The sequence below is a fragment of the Pteropus medius genome, unplaced genomic scaffold, assembly GCF_902729225.1.
Source record: "Pteropus medius unplaced genomic scaffold, Ma_sr-lr_union100, whole genome shotgun sequence".
In the NCBI taxonomy this organism is placed as follows: domain Eukaryota; kingdom Metazoa; phylum Chordata; class Mammalia; order Chiroptera; family Pteropodidae; genus Pteropus; species Pteropus medius.
The window spans coordinates 4,614,349-4,634,596 of NW_024343732.1; the positions used below are offsets into that span (position 1 = coordinate 4,614,349).

The 20,248-nt window shown below is 54.8% G+C and overlaps 2 protein-coding genes across 10 annotated transcripts; one reads left to right on the plus strand and one right to left on the minus strand.

Annotated features, from left to right (window-relative positions):
• Positions 1-1,973: 1,973 nt before the first annotated feature.
• LGI3 (leucine rich repeat LGI family member 3) lies at positions 1,974-20,145 on the minus strand. 9 transcript variants are annotated; one of them, XM_039868060.1, is made up of 11 exons: positions 17,217-17,538; positions 16,206-16,340; positions 13,311-13,508; positions 11,051-13,230; positions 10,055-10,126; positions 9,171-9,242; positions 8,766-8,837; positions 8,579-8,650; positions 7,738-7,907; positions 7,419-7,583; positions 1,974-5,411 (listed from the first exon to the last, which is right to left on the minus strand). In XM_039868060.1, exons 4-11 carry the CDS (start codon positions 11,254-11,256, stop codon positions 4,594-4,596), a joined length of 1,647 nt encoding a protein of 548 aa, XP_039723994.1. In that variant the 5' UTR covers positions 11,257-13,230; positions 13,311-13,508; positions 16,206-16,340; positions 17,217-17,538; the 3' UTR covers positions 1,974-4,593. The 9 variants fall into 9 exon arrangements, with proteins under 9 accessions (XP_039723994.1, XP_039723990.1, XP_039723987.1 ...); XM_039868056.1 differs by adding an exon at positions 13,653-13,735 and having other exon boundaries at positions 11,051-13,508; XM_039868053.1 differs by lacking the exon at positions 17,217-17,538 and adding an exon at positions 19,933-20,145 and having other exon boundaries at positions 11,051-13,508.
• Positions 16,725-19,253, plus strand: SFTPC (surfactant protein C). Its single transcript, XM_039868062.1, has 6 exons — positions 16,725-16,824; positions 17,532-17,690; positions 17,983-18,105; positions 18,365-18,475; positions 18,851-18,998; positions 19,209-19,253. The coding sequence occupies exons 1-5, from the start codon at positions 16,783-16,785 to the stop codon at positions 18,986-18,988; spliced, it is 573 nt and encodes a 190-aa protein (XP_039723996.1). The 5' UTR covers positions 16,725-16,782; the 3' UTR covers positions 18,989-18,998; positions 19,209-19,253.
• Positions 20,146-20,248: the final 103 nt, after the last annotated feature.

The window sequence follows — 20,248 nt, forward strand, 5'->3', positions numbered from 1 at the left end:
CAACTGTGGTCCAATTCCGAAAGATTAAGGGGTGGGAAGGAGAAAAGGAAGGAGATTTGACCTGGAAGCGGTGCAAGCGCTGCGTTTTGCGGCGTTAAAAAGCGTAAAATGGAAGTGTATGGAGCAAAGCAAGCGGCTGGTGCTTAAAAGGCGCAGATTTTCCGCCTTCCGTCTCCACCACTCACCTTCCATTTTTTTATGCAGAAAAGTGGCGGCAGGGTAGTGTGGTGGTGGAATGGTGGCATACGGCTACGGCTGCGCGTACGCGGGCAGGTGTTGTGGCGGTATTTTTCGGTGGCGGCAGCAGCGCCATGCTGCTGCGTGTGCGCAGGGCCATGCGTGGCTAAAAAAAAAAAAGTATAGAGCGTAGAAAGTTTTAAAGCAAAGCGCTGTAAAGCGGAAGCGCATGCTGCTTTTGCAGCGCAGCGCGTAAGGCCTTTAAGCGGTACAAGCAGCAGCAAGTAATGCACTTTTTGTGCCTAGGGTCTGATTTTACAAAGATTTCCCTTTCCGCCCCATTTAGGAAATATGCTCAGTGATGACAAGTCATTTGCCCAACGTCACCTGGTGGCATTTGTTGCTGGCTGGATAATGCTTGCCCTGATCAGTCTTCTGCTGGTGGCTTTGGGAGGGGACAGGGAATGCAAATGCTCCTCTGGAAGAGAGGTATTGACTGGAAGAAGGTGAGAGGCTCAAAAGAGAAGGCAAACTCTGATACTTCTACAACTTTCCACGTGGGGTTGCATTCAGTGTACCTCTCCTGCTTAGCGCCTCCTTCTTACCTCTAAAAATGAGAATCACAGCATCCCCCTAACCCTGCACAGCCTCCCCTCTGCCTCACAGGGCTGCGGTGAGGGTGATAGCAGAGCTGCCCAGAGCTGTGGGGGCAGGAAGTGGGCAGTCATTACTTTTTATTAGAGCCATAGTTAACACCCACTGCCCCTCAAAAGGATGGAATAAGTAATGATGGGGACCAGGGAAAGGAGGCTTCTTGGGAATAAAAGAAAACACATTGTGATTATACTTAATTATCATCATCAGTTTTATTGGTGTTGCTGGGTGTGAGAGCTAGAAGTGAAACCGGCCTATAGGAGAAGCTCCCCTGAGGCCCTGCTGCCTTCTTCTCTCTGCCTAACCATCCCCTCACCTGGGCCTAGCTCCCACCCTGCATTGGAGGAATAAGAAACACTAAAGGTTGGTGTCCCACCATTGGTCTCTAGGCATAGTCTTTGGAGCAGAAGGATGTGACTGATTCAATAGGGGACCAGCTCAGGAGGAGCAGGGTGGGAGTAGGGGTTGCAGAAGTGGGAAGGGATGTCCATTCTTTGGGAGGTAAGGTTACCTGGGCTTACTGTGAACGTGTGAACCTTGGGTCCTTTGGTACCTGCCACAGAACCGCCTTCTCCCCACCAGCTGCCTTCCAGAGTCACGAGCCTGACTTCAGCATCACAAGCCTTTCTCTACCCCCACAAATGGGGAAAAGCTCCCTTGTTCTCACTCTAAGCTCTTCCAGCTGCGACGATCTCTCACATGCAGACTCCTGGTCCTGATGACTGTGCTTGGGAAATCTAAGGGGCAAGACGTCAGAGGTCTGCTGCTAAGAGCCTAGCATGGAGGGGCATGAGGCTGGCAACTGGGAGTGTCACCCTCCTCAGCTTTGGCAGAGTGAGTGGACTCTGCCTCTCATAGCCTTTGGTCTTTAGCTATTGACACAGTCACCTGGTAACAGTGGGTTGCTAAGCAGCTCTCTAGACACATAGATGACCCCAGGGCAGGTGACCAGGCAGGCATACAGCAGGCTCCGTTCCCATGTGCAGAGGGCTGGGCAGTCAGGGAGAGAAGTGTCTTCCATTCTTGGGAGGAGCCCTGGGGTGGGGGTAGGGGCGACGATCAAAGTGATATTTATCTTTCTACTGGGCAACAGAGTGCCAACGGGTCTGGGAGACTCAACCCACTCTCCCTGGCAACCTCTCTTTGGCACAGCATGAAGGCCCATTCCTCATATGAAAAAACAGGACAGACAATTCCAGTGCAGTGTGGCTGGGGACCCAAGGGGCACCTGCTAAGCCGAGAGTACATGAATGTGGTACATGTCAGTCATCTGTGAGATTCCCCATTGTGAGGCATGGTCAGGGGCAGGATTGGCTGGGCATCTGACATGGGGCACAGGGGCTCTGTGCAACCCCACATGGAAAGTTGTAGAAGCAGCAGAATTTGCCTTCTCTTTTGAGACTCCCACCTTCTTCCAGTCATATACCTCCCTCCCGGAGGAGCATTTGCATTCCCTGTCCCCTCCCAAAGCCACCCACAGAAGACTGATCAAGGCAAGCATTTATCTAACAAATGCCACCAGGTGACATCGGGCAAGTGACTTTTCATCACTGAGCATATTTCCTAACTGGGGAAAAAAAAGATCTGAGACCAAAGATAGATACGGAACCCTACCTGACAGACAGCGGTTCTCCCCAAAGGGCTCCCTTCTCCTCTCCCACAAAGCAGCCTTCTCTGTGCCTCTTCTGTGTCTCATATAGTCCCATAGACCAATAAAAATCATAATTCTGTGCCAGACACACTCTTCCAAGAACCTTGGATATATTAATAGACTAGATAGTGAATGCGTTTAAATTTCCCACTAACCCTGTCAGGTGTCATGATCGTCCGCATTTTACAGATGAGGAAATAAATACAATAGGCTAAGTAATGCAGTTGAGGCCACCCAGCTCCTAAGTGGCTGAATCTGGATCTGACAAACTAGGACTTACATATCATCTGTGTTGCAGGAGAAACTCGGGCTCTGGGAAATCAGTCCACTTGCTTGAAATCTTACCCAGGGAAGAGGGCGGTAGTGATGATGCACATTTGCCCAGACGAAGGGGAGGAGAGGAGAGGGATTCTGAGCTTGTCCTTGGCCATGTTGATTGGAGTTGACCTGACAGGGGGACAGACTCCTGTCTTACTGTCCCTAAAACTGATCTCCAGGAAGGAACCCTTAGGCCATGAGTCAGGCCCAGGTGATAGAAACTAGTCACACTGACCTAGCACCTCAGTGTCATTACCATGAACTCCTGACCCCAGCACCGGCTGACCTTGGGGTGCCCAGTCACTCCTTGGAGGGAAGGGACCAAGGAGGAATGAGGACTGAAAGCTGACGCTGGCCCCCTGCGAGCAACAGGGATAGACAACGCACTCTGTTCTTAATGAAACAGCTACTGCTGACTTGCTGCTGGACATTTTAGAGCTGGCAATGGGGTGGGAACTTTTTATTTGAAGCAAGTGAATTATAGCATTGCCCCCGAGTGCCCCCGGCATCCTGCCACCAGGAACCCATCACAGTCTGGGCACAGGGAGGAGCCTCCTCATGCCTTCTCCACCGGCATTGTAACTCGCAGCTGTCTATCCCCAGCACACAGCAGAGGGCAGCAGAAGCTTGGCTCCCAGATGCCACCTCATAGGGTCCTCACCCCTCTACCAGCTTGCACTGAAAGGCAATGCCCTTGGTGTGAGCCTCCGTGGACTGGAGGGGTGCCGGCGCCCTCAAGTTGCTGTCTAGCCCAGCTCCACTCCTGGCACCCACCCAGATGGTTCCAGTGCTTGCAGGGCCCCTGGGATGGCCAGCTTTTGGACCCACCCTAAGGAGCCAGCACAGCTCAGGGTCCACATCCCAAAGTAGGGGCTGAACCAAGGGGCAGGGTTAGGGCGCAGAGGTCTGAGGCTGAGGCTGAGGCTGAGCTACAGGGAAGAAAAGCAGAAAAGCTTTTGTCTGAGTGGTCTCCTTCCTCTCCATGGGGACAGGGTCAGAGGAAGAAACGTCAGTGAGAACAGAGCCAGCACTGGGAAGAGGTCAAGGTCTGCTGGGGCTGTTGTTATTGCTTTGGGCAGAGGGACTTTGTCCCCAGGAGTTCAAGCTGGTGCCCAGAGGCTGGCACCACAATTCTCATCCTTACCAGATGCAGGGTGGGCGCACCAGGGGTGAGCAGAGGAGAACAGTACTATGCACCCCCTCCAAGAGAGGCAAAGTAATGGAAGGGAGCCCCTTTAGGCAGCGCTGAATCTGCATATGTGCACAGGGAACCGGGGGTGTGGACAGGTGTATGTGCATGTGACTGAGGGTGTTGGCCAATGTCTACATGTGCATGCAGGAGGTACACAGGTGAGTGTACCCGCAGTAGGAAAAATGTGGTCATGGCTGCAATGTGGGGCATGAGCAAGTTAAACAGACACCTGGAGCACCAACAACAGAGACCAGAGGGTCGGAAGGATCAGCCCAAGGCCCTCCCTCCCAGCACTCCTCCCCATCCCCGGGCCAGAGCGTGTGGAAGGCAGCAGAGCGATGGGGCCTGCAGAGTGTGGGGTCCATGGGTGTCCACAGACAGAAGGGCTTCAGGCACTAGGTTGCTTGGCTTTCCTGGTGCATATATGAATCCTAATGCTGATTGCAACTATGGCAAGTGGCTCCCAGGGCCAACCCACATGGTGCCCGTGCTCACCAGGAGTCTGTGTGCGTGAGGTTGGCTACATGTGTCTTCACATGGACACACATGCTGCTCACACGGAGGACCCCTCAGCCTCCAACCCAGATGCCTCAGCACCCCTCTAGGCACTGAGGTCCACCACTACATGTCGGTACACAAGCGTCTGCCCCTTGAAGCTCGGGGCCAGGAGCAGCTGGGCATCTCCAGCAGGCATGTAACAGAAGGCCCGAGGGGCCTGCACGGCCAGCTCCTGGAACCGCACAAACTTCTGCCGTCCCTCATCCCACTGATAGATCTGGGTGAAGGAGAAGTCACTGCCCAGCGCCAGGTAGCGGCGACCACCTACAAGGAAGGGCTGCAGGGCCAGCGAGCCCCGGGAGGGCAGGGCTTGCACCTCTGAGAAGCGGCTGCCCTCCCAGCGCAGGATCTTGGAGTCCCCGATGTAGCGGCTGAGGCACAGGTAGCTGTCACGTCCCGCACGGAAATGTTTCACAGCCTGGGCATCAGGCACCTGAGTCACCTCGCCCTGGGCCACAAACTGCTTCTGGGTGCGACTCCACTGATAGATGACAGGCGCCTGGGAGCTGCTTGACACGATCAACCGAGGCTTGCCCTCACCATCCACAAACTCCAGGTCTGTGTCACGGTGCCAGGCGTGCAGGGCCTGGTGGGAGTAGAAGCCATTCTGGTGCCAGCGGTAGAGGCTGGTGGCACCTGCCTTGGAGCTGTCAGCCACGGCAAAGTACCAGTCGCCATCAATGCGGAAGGCCTCCAGGTCATTTGGCTTGCGCACGCGCTGCGGGTCAATGTCCTGCAGCTTGGTGAAGCGAGTGGTGTTGGGGTCCCAGTGGTAAATGTAAGAGCCACCAAACAACTGGGCCACCACCACGTACAGCTGGCTGTCCACCACCATGGGCTTGCAGTGCACTGCTGAGGGGGCTGCCACAGAAGGGAAGCAGCATCAGGCAGTGCAGGCAGCCACGTGCCCTGCCCATGCCACAGCCTCAAAAAAGGGGTCAGTCCCTTGGGACCGTGGGCCACAGCTAGGGTTCTCTGCTACAGAAGTCCCTCTCCGCTGAAGTTCATCTCATTTTTTCACAGCTAATAATCAGTCTCAGCATCACCCTCCCTCCACCCTTACCCCCAGGGTCCAAATAGAAGCTGACACTGAGCACAAAATAGGTGTCCCTAGAAATGGACCGACTGTTTAGCCATAATGTCAGTTATTGAATTTATATCACGTGCAGTCACTGTGCTAAGTGTGAACACATTGCCTCAGTTAATCACTCTGAAATGCACCCTATTATTTTACCATTTCGCAGAGAGAAACTAAGACTCAGAGTCTAAGCGACTCACCAGAAGCTACCCCACTGGCAAGTGTCCAGGCGGGGGAAGGAGGGAGCCCTTGAGCTCTCCCACAGCTGGGTGCAAAATGACAGCTTGATGTCTGGAGAGTTGCGTATGAAGTACATTCTCCCAAGAACTCTTACTCTTGAAAGGCTTTTATGCACAAGAACAAGTGTACCTGAGGTCACGACCTGATTGATCTGACCCCTTCCCAGGCACCCGAAGCAAATGGGGCCACACTCTTCACCTGTCCTCATCTTCACCCACCCTCCTCCTTTCCATCACCCGACCTCATCCCTAAGGGAAACCCTGCTGAGTCTCAGGCTCTGGCAGTCACCGCCTGTAGCCTTGGTCTGCCTGCCCAGTGCCGGATGATCGCTCAGCTCCTAAAACGCAGCTCAGACCCTCCTTGGCCGCACACCCTCAAGCACCTTAGTCTCCAGCTGGCCAAAACTGAGCTCCACGTCTACCTACAGAATTGAGCCTCTCCCTCCTCCTGTGTTCTTGTCAATCTGTGGCTCCACCTAGTCACCCTGTCTAGAAACCTGGAAGCCATCCCTAGCACCTCTCTGTCCTTCACTCACCCCCAGCTGATCAGTCCCCAAGTCCTGTTAACCCTCCTTTCTGCTTTCTAGTACAGCTTGTATAAGATTCGTGTTATTTATTCCTTAAATGTTTGTTAGAATTCACCAAGGATTCCATCTGGACCTGGAGTCTTGGGGGAAGGTTTTTTTGTTTTTCTTTTTAATAATGACTTCAAATTCTTTCGTAGATACAGGGCGATTTAAATTTTCTGTTTCCTCTTGTGTCAGTTTAATCCTCTTTTCTAAGTATAATTCTCCATCCCCACTGCTGCTGCCCAGCCCAGGCTCCAGCCGACCCTCCCTACTGGTCTGGCCACATGTCTTGCCCCATGCCTCACCACTCTCCGCGATGCTCACAGAGGGAGTTTTCTAAAATACAGATTGGATCGATTCACATACTTTCTCAAAGCCTGTCAGTGACCTGGTCCTCCTCTTTCTCAAGTCTCATCTGCCACCTTCCATCTTGAACCTTATGCTGTAGTCATGTGAGCCGTTTATATGCTGTGCCTGCATTCACACGATAAGCTGGTACACACCTTCTTGACTTTGCTCATGCTGTTCCCTCTGCCAGAACACCCTGCCCACATTTCTTTTTTCTCCCAGCTACATCTCCCTCAACTTTCTAGACTCAGCTTAAATTCAGTAGATCCCAAATCGAGCTCACTAGCCACTCCTATCTCCTCCTCCTTAGTTCACAGGCACCTCCCAGTTACTTAAGCCCGGAGACTGGGCATCACCCCTGACTCATCCTTCAAGACTCAGCTTAGGCATCCCTCTACCAGGAAGCTTTCCTTGATTTCCCAAGGTAGGCTTCTCCTTCGTTCTCCCAGAGCATTGTGTTCATAGCTCCCTCCTAGCACTGACCTATTAGATGGATGTTATCTGTGTATGTATCAGCCTCCCTCCAAACACTAGAACATTCTTGTGAGCAGAGACTATGTGTCATCTATCCTCCCTATAGGAACTCAACGGGGCACCCCCACCCACCCAGCAGAGCAGAGCCTGGCGCAAGTACCTGGGATCCTATCATAGTCTCGAAGCTGCCGTTCAACATAGTCCCACTTGAGGATGGTGCAAGCACTGGCACCTGGCTGGGCCAGAGCCACATAGAGGTCGCTGGAGTAAAGGAAGGGCTCAGCCGACACCGCAGGGAAGGACAGGGTCTGGTACAGCACGAAATCTGCGGGGATGAGAGGTTGGGTGGAGGACTAAGAGCTTGCCAAGGCGGTAGGGGTTGCTCGGCTGGTGAGGCAGGGGCTTGGGGAGTTCAGGCAGTGCCTGTGGAGTGCCCTGGGTAGGCCCAGCCTGAGGCCCGAGGCAGGGGCGCCTCCTACCCGTGGTGATGCAGTCAAACTCCCGCAGTGGCAAATCCTGCACCTTGTGCTCTTGGAAGCGGGGCGGGCTGGCGCAATAGATGGGGGCCACCGTGGTGTTGGTGTGTGCCAGCCACTCCACCAGCCACTTCACCTTGCAGTCACAGTTGAGCGAGTTGCCCCGCAGATCCCTGATCATGAGGGTGATGGTGGGCGGGGCGGGGTGACACAGAGAGGGACAGGTTCTCAGCTGCTCAGCCCACCTGGGCCCTTGAGGCTCTAGAAGTAGCTATAGTCAAGGCTGCTGTTGGTTTGCTCACATGGCATCTTTATGTGGATTAGAAAAAGGTTCCCCTTGGGGTAGATGGAGCCCCATTGACACATGATTGACCAGCTGAGTGGAAGCAGAGTTCAGTCCCTACTTGCCTCCTTAGCAAGCAGGTGCCATTTGCAGTGTATAATCTGCACAACTCTGTGTTGTACCCCAGTTCCTCCCACCTCTCCACAACCCAGGGCTTTTGTCCTCTTGTATAAATGCTTATCGATGACTGGCTATGCTATCAGACTTTAATGTAGATTAAAATCAAGCATACATTTAGAAAGCACATGTTTAAAAAACATACACGTATTGCCTCATGTGCATTTTTAGAGGACCCACAGATGCCTTCAGGAACCCTAACTTGGAAGACTACCAATCTACATATAACTCAACCTAGCCTTTTCGGAGGCTCCCCCTTTCCAAACCCAAGCTCACCTAGCCTCTCTAGACCTTATGATCTTCCCAATCTTGGTTCCCACAACATGCCCTTCAGGGACACGCCCTTCTGTGGCACTGTCAAAAGAGCTAAGACTAAGGCCTTACAAGTCACTCAGGATGTCCAGGGGCCGAAAGATGTCTCTGGGCAGTGTCTGCAGGTTATTGTTGGCCAGTGAGCTGCAAGAGAGACCCCTGGGTCACCTGAAGATTGTGACTGAGGCCAAAGGCCATAGGAAATAGGGATGGGCGTGGGTGGGCTGGGGAAGGGTGAGTGTGTGTGGCATGTACTCACAGGTGTGTTAAAGACTTGAGTCCTCTGAAAGTAAACTTGGAGAGTGCCCAGATGTCATTGTTCTCAATGAAGCTGGAGGAAATAAGAATCGTCTCTGCAGCCGCTCAGGATCCCAGGACCCCCTCCCCCATCTATTTTTCTACATCCCACCTAGATTTCAGCCCATGGCCCTGAGACAGGCTTCCATTCTGAATCTGGAGACACTGAACCTGTGGTGACAGGGCGTCCCGGCAGGACAGTTTACAGAGGGATGGATGAAACAACCTCTGCTCAGGTCCTACAGTCAGAGATTGAAGGGCCCTCACCTCCCTCAGCCTTCCTCAGTCAACCTCCCCTCAGCCCACCTAGGCCCTCCTTCTTCATCCCTACTCCCTTCGGCCTCCCTCCCCTTTCCTTCCCACACACAGGTACTGCAGGTGCGACAGTCCTGTGAAGGCGTTGTCTCCGATCAGCGTAAACTTGTTGGAGTTGAGTAACCTGGAGAGACAAAGGCAGAATTAGAGCTTCCAAGGGCATGCCTGTTGCCTCACCCTCGGGCTTCTTCAAAGCCTGGCTACCCTGTCTTCTACCTTCGGGACCCCAACAGAGAACCCCAGAGCAGCCTGGGCAGCCAAACCAGGCAGAAACCTGTTCTGGTCCCAGAAACTCCCAGGGCCCCTGTTTGCTCCTAGAGTAAAAACAGTCGGGGTAGATCTCTGCTGGCAAGCTGGTTCCTTCCCCAGCGCATCTCCCATCCCTCCTATCCTAACCCCTCAGCCCTCCAGTCCCTCTGAGATGGCCGGTGAGAAGGAGGTGGGGTAACTCTCATGTACCATCTCTTGTGACTGGGCTTTGAATGTAAACAGCCCCTTTTAGAATTCCAGGCCATCGGATCTTCCCTCTGTTCAGCCCCCTGCTCTTTCTTCAAACCCCGGGGTCACTGGTCTCTAAGATGACCCCTCTCTCCTTCAGTGTCCACCCTCTGGAACCAGCCCAAATTATTGCACCCAATTCCTTTAGATCTCCAGAGGAGGCAAGTCCATTCCTAACTGGCCCCCCAATACCCATTTCTTGGCTTTTTACGCGCAAGCCTGCCCCCCTTCTTCCCAGCTGCTGCTCACACCACCTTCCTTGCTCCAGTGGGCTGCTCCATCTTTTGTGGCATATCCCACTGGTGTGTAAGTAAGACACCTGCATCTTAATCTCCAGAGGCTACCTACATGGGCTCTCCTCTCCCCAGTCCAGGATCTGTCCCCTTCCACTGCCCCACCCCGAACCACCACCCGCCTTCCACAAGGCCTTGTCCATACAGGAACTGCAGCAGTGGCAGGTGGGAAAACGCTCCATCCTGGATCTCCGAGAAGGCAGCATTCACCAGCGTCCTGCAGGGGACACCTGAGTCAGTACTGGGGGGAGTATGCAGGGATTGTGCTGGGGCGGTGCGAGGTGGACAGGGCAATGGCTTCTGTAGGCACTTGTTCTGGAAACTCCCATTTCACCTGACTGGCCCTCCACCTGGGGCTGTCTTCCCCTTCTCAATGCCTGCCTTCATCATTACCCTTCCCTACCGCCTCTCTGAGCACCAATGGCCCCAGGCTCGGCTTCCTCCTCAGCCAAAAGAAGGTTCCATTACCCACACCTTCATGATCCTCTAAACACCCACAATGTGCTGGGTACTGTTGAGGGATGGGGGTACAGGTTAGCATTGTACTCCCAAGGACCACACAGCCTGTCTGTTTCCAGAGGCTGCTGCTGCAAGTGACAGGCTGGCTGGCCCTGTGCAGAGTGGTTGGCGAGATCAGTGGCAGGCGTCTGCTGCCCCCCACCCCCCGCTATGCCCCCCCACCTCCGGGCACCTAGGGGCCAGGGTGCCGGTTGCCATGTGGGTGTTTCTCACTTCTACCTCTCCTCCTGCTGCCTCTCTCCCTTCTGGCACAAGAAGCCTTTCTGCCCTTCATTTGACATCACAGGTAGGGGGCCCACATGTGGGTGTAAACAACTCCCTCCCCCAAAGTCCAGAGCCACGCACATAGTAGGTCTCATCGACGCTGCTGGTGGTGATTCATTCTTGGCCGTGAACTGCTTTCCCCAGCTATGGCTGCCGAGTCTGTATGACTGCAGAACGCCCTGTCCAGCTGATACCTTGAATCTCCAGTCCTAAGGACCTCCTGGAGTCCTCCTGGTCCCCACACTCTATAAGGGGGAGCAGGGTTCTCCCCATCCACTCCCAGAGCGGTCCTTGGCTTCCTCCCCCTCTCGGCTCAATCCCCACCACCGCCACCCCCGGGACAGGGCTGGGCACTCACAGAGAGATGACCTCCGCGGGCAGGTTCCTGGGTACTGCCTTAGAGTCCACGCAGAAGGCCGTGTCCCTGGTGCAGGAGCAGCTGGGCGGGCAGGGGGGCGTTTTGGGGGGCCTCTTGGCACTGACCTGCAGCATCAGGCAGAAGCCAAACACGGACAGCGCCAGCAGCGGGAGCCCCGAGCCCCGCCTGGCCCACACCCCCGCCATGCTGCCGGCAAGCTTTGCCTCAGGCCACCGGCCGCCCCCGCCCCACCGCTCTCAGCCACCCTGTGGGCTGGCACCGCCTGGCCACTGGCAGCCGCTGCCGCCGCAGCAAGAGGCCCAGCTGCCGGCTGCAGAGAGCAGAGAGCCGACTCCTCCAACCCTCAGCACCGGCTGCGGTCCCCTCCCCTGCTCGCTCCCGCGCGCGGGCCGGGATTGATGCGCGGAAACGAGCGGAGCAGAGGGCTGCCGGGCTGGGGTGGCCGCGGACTGCGGCGCCAGCCGCGGGGGCGCGCAGGGCGGAGTAGGGGTGCTGGGCTGGGAGTAGCTTAAGAAAGGAGTGGTTGCCGCCCTGGCCGCTCTATACTGCATGCCCTCCCGGAGGTCTCTGGCCCATCTGCTACTGTGTCTGGCACTCAGATCGTCTGTGCATGAGTGCACGGTGCCCTTGTGCATCCTAGGAGGACATGATTGCATACACGTGTGCACACGTGTCTTTGCAGGCACATGCACAGATCCCCTTGCGAGGCATTTTTGCATCAGGGATCTATGTGCCTCTGCGTCTTCCCGTGTGTGTCTTGGCCCTCGGGACACACATCTTCTAAACAGATTCATGGGCAATCATGACCGACAGGTGTGTATCGGTGTTCACGTGTGTTTCCACAGCTGGTGAATGGAATGTGCCACCGTGTCTGTGTGAGCTGAGAAGGGGATGCCGTCACTGCCGTCACTAGTGCGGGAGTGGGAATGTGGAATTCTCGAACGTTTCTCACCACACAACCACTGGGAAGTGGTTGGAACTGGGAAGATCCTTGCAAGTTTTCCGGTCCAGCCCTTTGTTTAACAAATGAAGACACTGAGGCCGGAACCAAGGGGAAAGTAGCCAAGCTTGATATCACACTTACTATGTGTCCTGAACTCTACTTACTTAATCCTCTCCACCTTTTGAGGTAGATGATATTAATCCCTTTTTACAGAGAAGAAAAGTAAGGCCCGTAGTACCAGAAAAAGAAAGTGACAAAGCGGGGCTTCACACCCAATCTGCTCAGCTCCTAAGTTCACAGTTGTTATCCACACCGGGGGTTTTCAGAGCGTGGTCCAGGCAGCCCAAGCGGGCTTGAAACCTCCCAGGGACTCTTGGAGGTCAAGACAATTTTCCTATTAATGTTAAGACATTATTTGACTTTTTCACTTCCATGTTCTCACGAAGCACGCTGGAATTTTCCAGAGGCTATGCGATGATATATCTTCTATTAAGCCAGAAATGAAAGAAATTTATAAAAATGTAAAACAATGATGCTCTTCTCTCTAAATATTTTTTGCTACGTAAAAGAGTTAATTTTATGTAAAAACTTATAACGTATATTGGTTTATTACTGCTATTTTAATTTAATTCTTTAATAAATATTTTTAAATTTCTCAGTAAATATCAATAGATATAACTCACATAAACAAAAGCCCTTCGGGGTCCTCAATATTTTTTAAGAGTTTGAGAACTGCTGCTCTATACCATGCTACCTCCCAGGGGAGTGTGTGTGTGTGTGTGTGTGTGTGTGTGTGTGTGTGGTGTGGTAGGCTGACTGTCCCAAGAGCTCCCAGGTACAGGACAAGGGGAGCCTAGAAGTCAGGTGGCTGGGCTCCTAGTCAGGTGCTCTTTCTACATCGATCCAGGAAACTGAGATTACCAGGTGTAAGATGCTTCCCCAGCTGATCTCAGCTTCTGCCAGCAGGGGATCCTCTGGTCTGAGCTTAAGTCCATGGTCTCCCAGCCAGGGATGCCCCTGCCCTTTGATACCCACTTGTCACGGCCCATCCAGCTGTCCGTGCTGCCCCGCTCATGCCAGCTGGTGGGAAGACAACCAATGGGGGTGGAGAGGGGGGCTGGGGCAGCTGGGCAACCGTCTCCATTCGTCCCTGGCACGGCTCTGCCCAGGACACAAAGGGCAGAGTGAATCCTGTCCTGGCTCTGCAGCTGAGGGGCTGGAAGGAGGAAACCGGGAGTCACACATAGGAGTGGCTGTCATGGAGCTCTCCGCCACCATGGTCTTCAGAGGCTTTACCTCAGAGACAGCGGAAAGGGGGAGGCTGGGTCTCACTCCTCGCCGGTGAGAAAGGGTGTCCTGGGAGCTGAAGCAGATGATGATAATCATGATGATTGGACTTTCACATTATGATGTCTTGGATCCTCACAACAGCTTGTAGACGGGGACAGGCCACAGACAGTACTAGTCCCATTTCACAGATGAATAGTCTAAAGCCTAGAAAGACAAAATGTCTCATTCAATGTTCCAGAGCAAGCCAGGGAAGCACTGAGACCTCCACATACTGAAGGAATGAACTATTGACTGCTCACCAGGAGCCCTCTCATGTTTGGTGATAGTCTTATCATTGACTATAATTACCTGTTGGCTGCGTGCAAGTTCCTTGCCGTGTGGCAGGTACAAAGAAGCCTCGGGAAAGCTTGCTCCCAGGGCCAGTTCCATGGCTGGAAGCCAGGTTGGAAACATAGGACAACAAAAAGCACCCACGTAGCTCATGAGAACAGCAGTGTGTGTTAAGTGGTAGGTGAACACGTGTCAGGGAGTCTGGGAGATTTTGGAAGAGGGATGGGGCATCGCAGGCCAGAGCAGTGAGGTAACAGAATGGGTGCCATTGGTTCTTGCTTGGCCTTTTAGGAGAGGCGGTATTGAAGGAGGCGGAGAGGCGTACAGGGTGGGCGTTCCGAGAGGGAAAAATGGCCTAAGTAAAGGCCAAAAAGTGAGAAGCCTGCAGCAGAGGGCTGGGGTGGGAGGCAAGGGGACGGCTATGTGTGCCCAGCTGAAGGTCCCTCCTTCCTTCCTTCTTCAAGGTTCCCAAGACTTCTGCTGGGTTGGTGCCAGCATCTGAACTTCCTTTATGAAACTGGAGGGCATCCTTCCTTCCCAACCTCCAAACAGGCAAAAAAAAAATGAGTAAAAGAAAGCAGGCAAGCCTAAGAGCAGCCTACAGGAGAGACTGAGGACCTAAAAGAGAGCGGAGGCGTCTCTCCAAGAAAGAGCCCCCTTTCCCAGCACCCTGTGATGATGGCAAGCCCTACCCACAGCACCTGCTCAGAACGAGCCCCACAGCTGGACTAGACGCTCCTCTACGAGATGCTCACAGGGACCCAGAGATGTTTGCAGTTATCCTTGGCCCTCTCGCTGGCTTGCTGCCCACCTGGCACAGGCTCAGTACATGTGAGTCAGCCGATCAATCCTAGTGTTGCCAGGACAACTGGGGATGGGAGTGGGGGCCCTGGCAGGCAGGGGTGGGCTGCAGGCGGCTGTCTGCTATATCTGGCACCTGCACACAGTCGAGCCTGTACACAGTTGAGGGAAGAGCTCTTCCCTCTCTTCCATGGACCCCTCTCCTCTTTCACCCCTCCTAGGACACTTGCTGCTAGAGGCTTAGGCAAATATTTAAAGGGGCAGTTGGGAGTTGAGCAGAGTGGTGGGAGCAAACATTTCCTTCCTTCTCTCCTTCTCCAAGCTTCTCAGGGGCTCTCAGCTCAGATGCCATGGTGTTGCGCAAGCTGGGGGCTGAAGGCCCTCCATCTGGAGAGGGGGTCCTTGTGAGGGCAGGAGAACTTGCCAGGGCTGGAGAGTTGGAGGTCCAGTCGTGAGATCATGATCGAAAGGGAAGGCCAAGGTGTGAGGGAGCTGACAGGCAAGGGGCAGGAATTGGAGTGAAGTGTCGGAGCTGCAGTATAAGGAAGATCAGGGAGCGGGGCCAAGAGAGGAGCGAGGTGTGGGGCTCTGACTTACACACTCACGAAAGTTTAGAGCTGAAGGTGCTATAGAGCACCCCTGGCCCAGTGAGCAGAGGAGCACTTGACAGAAGGGATATAGCCTTGATCTAGCACAACAAAGCCGCAGAGACCGCTTTGGGCAAGAGTAGGAAAGAGAGGGGAGAAGAAGGTCCACGAAGTGAACCCATTTGGTTGAGTAGTGTTCTCAGGGCAAATTTAGGGTCAGAGGATATGAAAAGAGGAGCGAAGAGAGGAAGGGTGATGGCAGCACCCAGTGAATGGGCTGATTCAAGGACAAGGAAATTGGGATCCCATGTCACTACACCCAGCCTTGCGCAAAGCTGTCTGTACATAAGAAAGAAGTGTCAGGCATGGAATCTACTATCAAGAGCCTTCAGCTTGATCTCTGAAAATGGTTCACCATTCACTTGATGCAGCAAACCCCACAAAATCATGCAAAGCAAGAGACTCCAATCTTCATGTTCACTTTAAAAACATTCATGAAACTGCCCAGGCCATTAAAGGTATACATATTTGAAAAGCCTCCAAGTATCTGGAGGATGGCACTTGACAGAAGCAGCGTCATTCCATGTCATTATAATGGTGGAGTTGGTAGCGGTGTCCAAGCTAAACAGTGGGGCTGGACAGAGGGTCGGCGGCCCAAAAACAGTGCTGAAATTTTGCTGCACATGCTTAAAAATGCAGAGGGCGATACTGAACTGAAAGGTTTAGATGAAGATTCTCTGGTCATCGAACACATCCGGGTGAACGAAGCCCCCCAAATGAGGTACAGAACTTACAGAACTCCTGTGGGATGATCCCCTACAAGAGCTCTCCCTGCCACACCGAGACGATCGCACTGAAAAAGAGCAGATCGCTTCTAAACCAGAAGAGGAGGTTGCACAGAAGAAGCCATCCCAGAAGAAACTGAAAAAAAAACCCAACTCCAAAAATGTATGGCCTGCGAAGAAATTTAGCATAAAATAAATGCAAGTAAAATAAAAGCAGGGGCTGGGGGGTGGGGGAAGCCTTCAGCTTACAAACAAGCCCATAGCGAAATACAGAAAACCTCCTGTTAGTAGGAATTCGTAACCAGAGAAAACAGTTTACAGAATTGGGAAAAGAAGGGCTGGGGGCAAGTCTGAGGTTAGGTACAGAAGTGTAAGAGACAGCGAGACAGGTAAAATACCTGAAGTGAAAATCTGATGTTCCCAGAGGACTTTTGAACCGTTTATGAACCCCCACACTGATGCCTTCAGCAGCGCCCCTTCTAGGTCCACAGGCACCTCCTCTTCACGCCCCTTGCCGGAGCTCATCTTTACACCTAGGGGAAAATTCTGTTGGGAAATGGGATGGACTCCCCACTGGGTCAGACCCTTGGCTGCCTGAAAGTTTCAGCCTGGCAGAAGAACAGGGAAAGACACAGGACTGCGAAGGCAGGTGCCAGCAAGAAAGGCGAGCACGCCAGGAAGACACCCACAGTGAGAGGAACAGATTGCCCAAGGGTAAGTGTGCTCGGCTTATCCAGCTTTGCTTTTGCCGGGGCCAAGAGGACTCATGTGCCAGGGCCAAGGGCCCTTAGGTGTTCTTGTAGCTGGCTTATCGGGTCCGAGGTTCTGGAGGGCCAGGAACAAACAGGCTTCAAAGCCAAGGGTTTGCCTGGCAGATGGAGGCTGGGTCCTTCACCTCTGTCCCCTCTCCCTACTGGCACATATAAAACCCTAGTCACATTTGAGAGATGATGAGGAGAAGGTGCCTATAGCAAGATGGATGTCGGCAGCAAAGAGGTCCTGATGGAGAGCCCACCGGTGAGTGTGATCATGTGTGTGTGCATGCGTGTGGTGGGCCTCTCTGGGCCTGTTTCCTCATCCAAATTCATTCACTCAACTCACCTAGGGCTGTGCTAAGTTAGGGCAGGGACACCAACTAGCAAGACATAGTCCCTTGGGGTGATAGACGTGGCAGCCAATGGTTCCAATATGAGGGGCTGGCTGCCACCACCGAGGTCAGTGGAAAGAGCTGTAGAGGGCACTGAGTTGGGAGCCACTACTTGGGAGGTCAAAGGAAGCTCTATGGAGAAAATGACTTTCAAGCTGGCTCCAGAAGATAAGTAGGAGCTCCCCAGGTGGAGAAGGAGAAAGGCGCCGCAGGAAGGAGGGTGGTATGCGTAAAGGCAGAGGTGTGAGAGAGCACGGATTACCTGGGAAGAGAGAAGGACTGGGCATGGCTGGGGTACCAGGGGTCTGGAGGAAACAGCAGGAGATATGACTGTTAAAATAGGCTCTCTTGGGTCTCTTCAACTAGACCTCGCTTCTCCGCATCTATGGGTTTGTTGGAATTCTGCTCCACCTCCTCCAGGAAGTACCCCACTGACCCCCTCATCCCTCCTCCGCACATCCATAGCATTGTTTGCCCAGCCTAGGGAGGGTGCGAGAGGGCATCAAGCTTGCGCAGGGAGAAGGGGCATCCTCATGACTTCACACCTGTCTCCTTTCCCCCGCCACCACCACATCAGGACTACTCAGCAGCCCCTCGGGGCCAGTTCCGCATCCCCTGCTGCCCTGTGCACCTGAAACGCCTTCTCATCGTGGTCGTGGTGGTGGTTCTTGTCGTCGTGGTGATTGTAGGGGCCCTGCTCATGGGTCTTCACATGAGCCAGAAACATACTGAGATGGTGAGCAGGCCTGGGATGGAGTGGGCAGCAGGTACAGACAGATGGGCTGGGGAGGTGGAGCAGATGCCCAAGATGAATGGGAGGACAGAGGCAGGAATAGGGTGGCAAATCCAGCCTGAGCTTTTCCACAAGGCCCCTGCCCCACTGCTTCCTCCAGTACCTGGTTTTACTCAGCCTTTCTGAGCTCTCAGAGAACAAAGTGCAGTTGAGTACAGAGAACTGAGGGCGGTCATAGTACCGAAGGGACAAGTGGGAAAAGAGGAATGCCAGGCAGCACTGTTCCCTCCTCCAGGTCCTAGAGATGAGCATTGCGGGGCCGGAAGCCCAGCAACGCCTGGCCCTGAGCGAGCATGCGGGCGGCACTGCCACCTTCTCCATTGGCTCCACTGGCATCGTAGTGTATGACTACCAGCGGGTGGGTATGCCCGGACCTCTCGACCCTGGCCCCAGGGGACCAATGACAAGACTTTGCTAGACCCGCCCAGCAGTGCCACTTCATACCCACCCATCTTGCCCCACTCCCCAATCTTTTTGCCTCCCCTCGGGTGCCTGAGCTCCAGATTCTAATATGACTCCCTCCTGTGCCCAACCTAGAGGGAGGTGGCCCAGGACCAGAGTTAGGGAGTGAGCAAGGCAGGGCCTTCCTGAATGAACTCTGGCGTTCCTATGCCCAGCTCCTGATTGCCTACAAGCCGGCACCGGGAACCTGCTGCTACATCATGAAGATGGCTCCGGAGAACATCCCCAGTCTTGAGGCTCTCGCTAGAAAATTCCAGAACTTCCAGGTGAGTGTGAAGGTGAGAGGGAGTTGGTTGTCTCCCTTCCAGGGCTACTGGGAGGAGCATTTGAGATGATGGCTCTTTGTCACCTGTAAAGTGCTGCTGTTCCTCTTGGGCTGTCAGGTAAGTGTCCCTTTCTAGACTCACCTGCACTACACTTTCCCTACCCATTCCCCAGCCCCACCCAACCACCCCACCTCCAGGTGGCGGCTTCAACTGAGCTCACACTACCTGGGGGCTTCTGACTCCAGCACAGCCCCTTCTTTACTGGTGAGGAAACCAAGGCTCAGAGACATCGCCTGACACACCTGAGGTCCCACAAAAGGGGCCACAGGTGAGACAGAAATTTAATTTCCAGCCTCCAAATCTGGTGCTTTATAGGTCAAGCCTGCGATGCCTCCCTCTAAGCTGGGCCAGGAGGAGGGCAGTGACACTGGCTCAGTGTCCTCCAGGGACCTGGACTTCCTAGGCACCACCGTGAGCACCCTCTGTGGCGAGATGCCCCTCTACTACATCTAGCACCCATCAGGTGAGCATGTGCAGCTGCCAGGACAACAGAGCTGCAGTGGCCCAGGAGGGCTTGGGCCACCTTGCCTTGTTAGCTGACCCCGCACAGGGGAATCCATTGAGGCTGGTCACCTAGGGAGCTCTGGGGAGGGAAAGTTCACAGACCTTCAATCCCCCACCCCCAACCAGTCCCTCTCCCCAACATAATAAACAGTGTTTCTTTGCTTCGCAGGGTCCGCAGAAGCCCCAAGGGGACAGGAGAGATCCAGGAGCAAAGGGTCTTTTGCAGACAGGCAGGAAGCTGCTCCTGCCACACCACAGGAACTGGTCTTGGAGAAATGGGAGCTGTGGGGAGAGGTGGGAGCGGTCAGAAGAGAGATGGCTCCTGGGGGTATGGGGGTGGGGGTGGGGGGCTCCTACCACAAAAGAATAAAGCAGCCTGATTGAAAAACAAAGGGTGTCCTTCTCTCCTCCCACACCGCCGAGGTCCTGCTCTTGGTGAGGCAGCCAGGGGAGGGTAGAGCCTTGGGGAGCAAAGGGGGCTTTCCTATTCTCCCTCTGGCTCGAGGTGGTGGGAGAGGGGACCTGGGACCGATCCACGGGCTTTAGGCGCCCTCCAGTGGTGTCTCCCGAGAGAGGGCAGGAGACAGAAACGACTCGAGGGCCAGAGACCGAGATGCGAGAAAGCGAGGGTCCGAGAAAGGGAGAGACGGAGAGACGCAAGCTGAGAAACACGAGCTGAGACCTAGGGACAGAGCAAGGCACTGGCAGCAGGAGCGATTGACAGCGTGTCCCGCACCGGGAGGGGCTCGGGCCGGGAGCGCGCGGGAGAAGCACCGCTAGAGGGCAGCTGGCCGGGACTGCCGCCGCCCGCAGCCCGGGCCCGCGACCCTCCCCGTCCCGCGCTGCGCGCCTGGGCCGCCCGAGCCCCCTCCCGGTGCGGGCCGGTTGCTTACCTTCCCCGCCCCGGCTGGCGCGCGGCCCGGGCCGGCGGATCGTGATCCCGGCCCCGAGGGGGCCGAGCTCCAGGCGAAAACCCGCCCTCCCAGCGAGTTCATTTCCCTAAAGGGGGGGAGCGAAGGAGGGAGGGCGGGAGCGAAGGAAGGAGAAAAAGAAGGGAAGGGAGAGGAGAGGCTGGAGGAGGGAGCGAGCCGGGAGCTGGCGGCCGAGGGGCGGGGGACAGGAAGGAGGGCGGCGAGCGCAGGGAAGGGGAGAGGTGGGGAGCGCGGGGGGAGCGGGCGGGCGGGGAGAGCGGCGGGCGGGGAGGGGAGC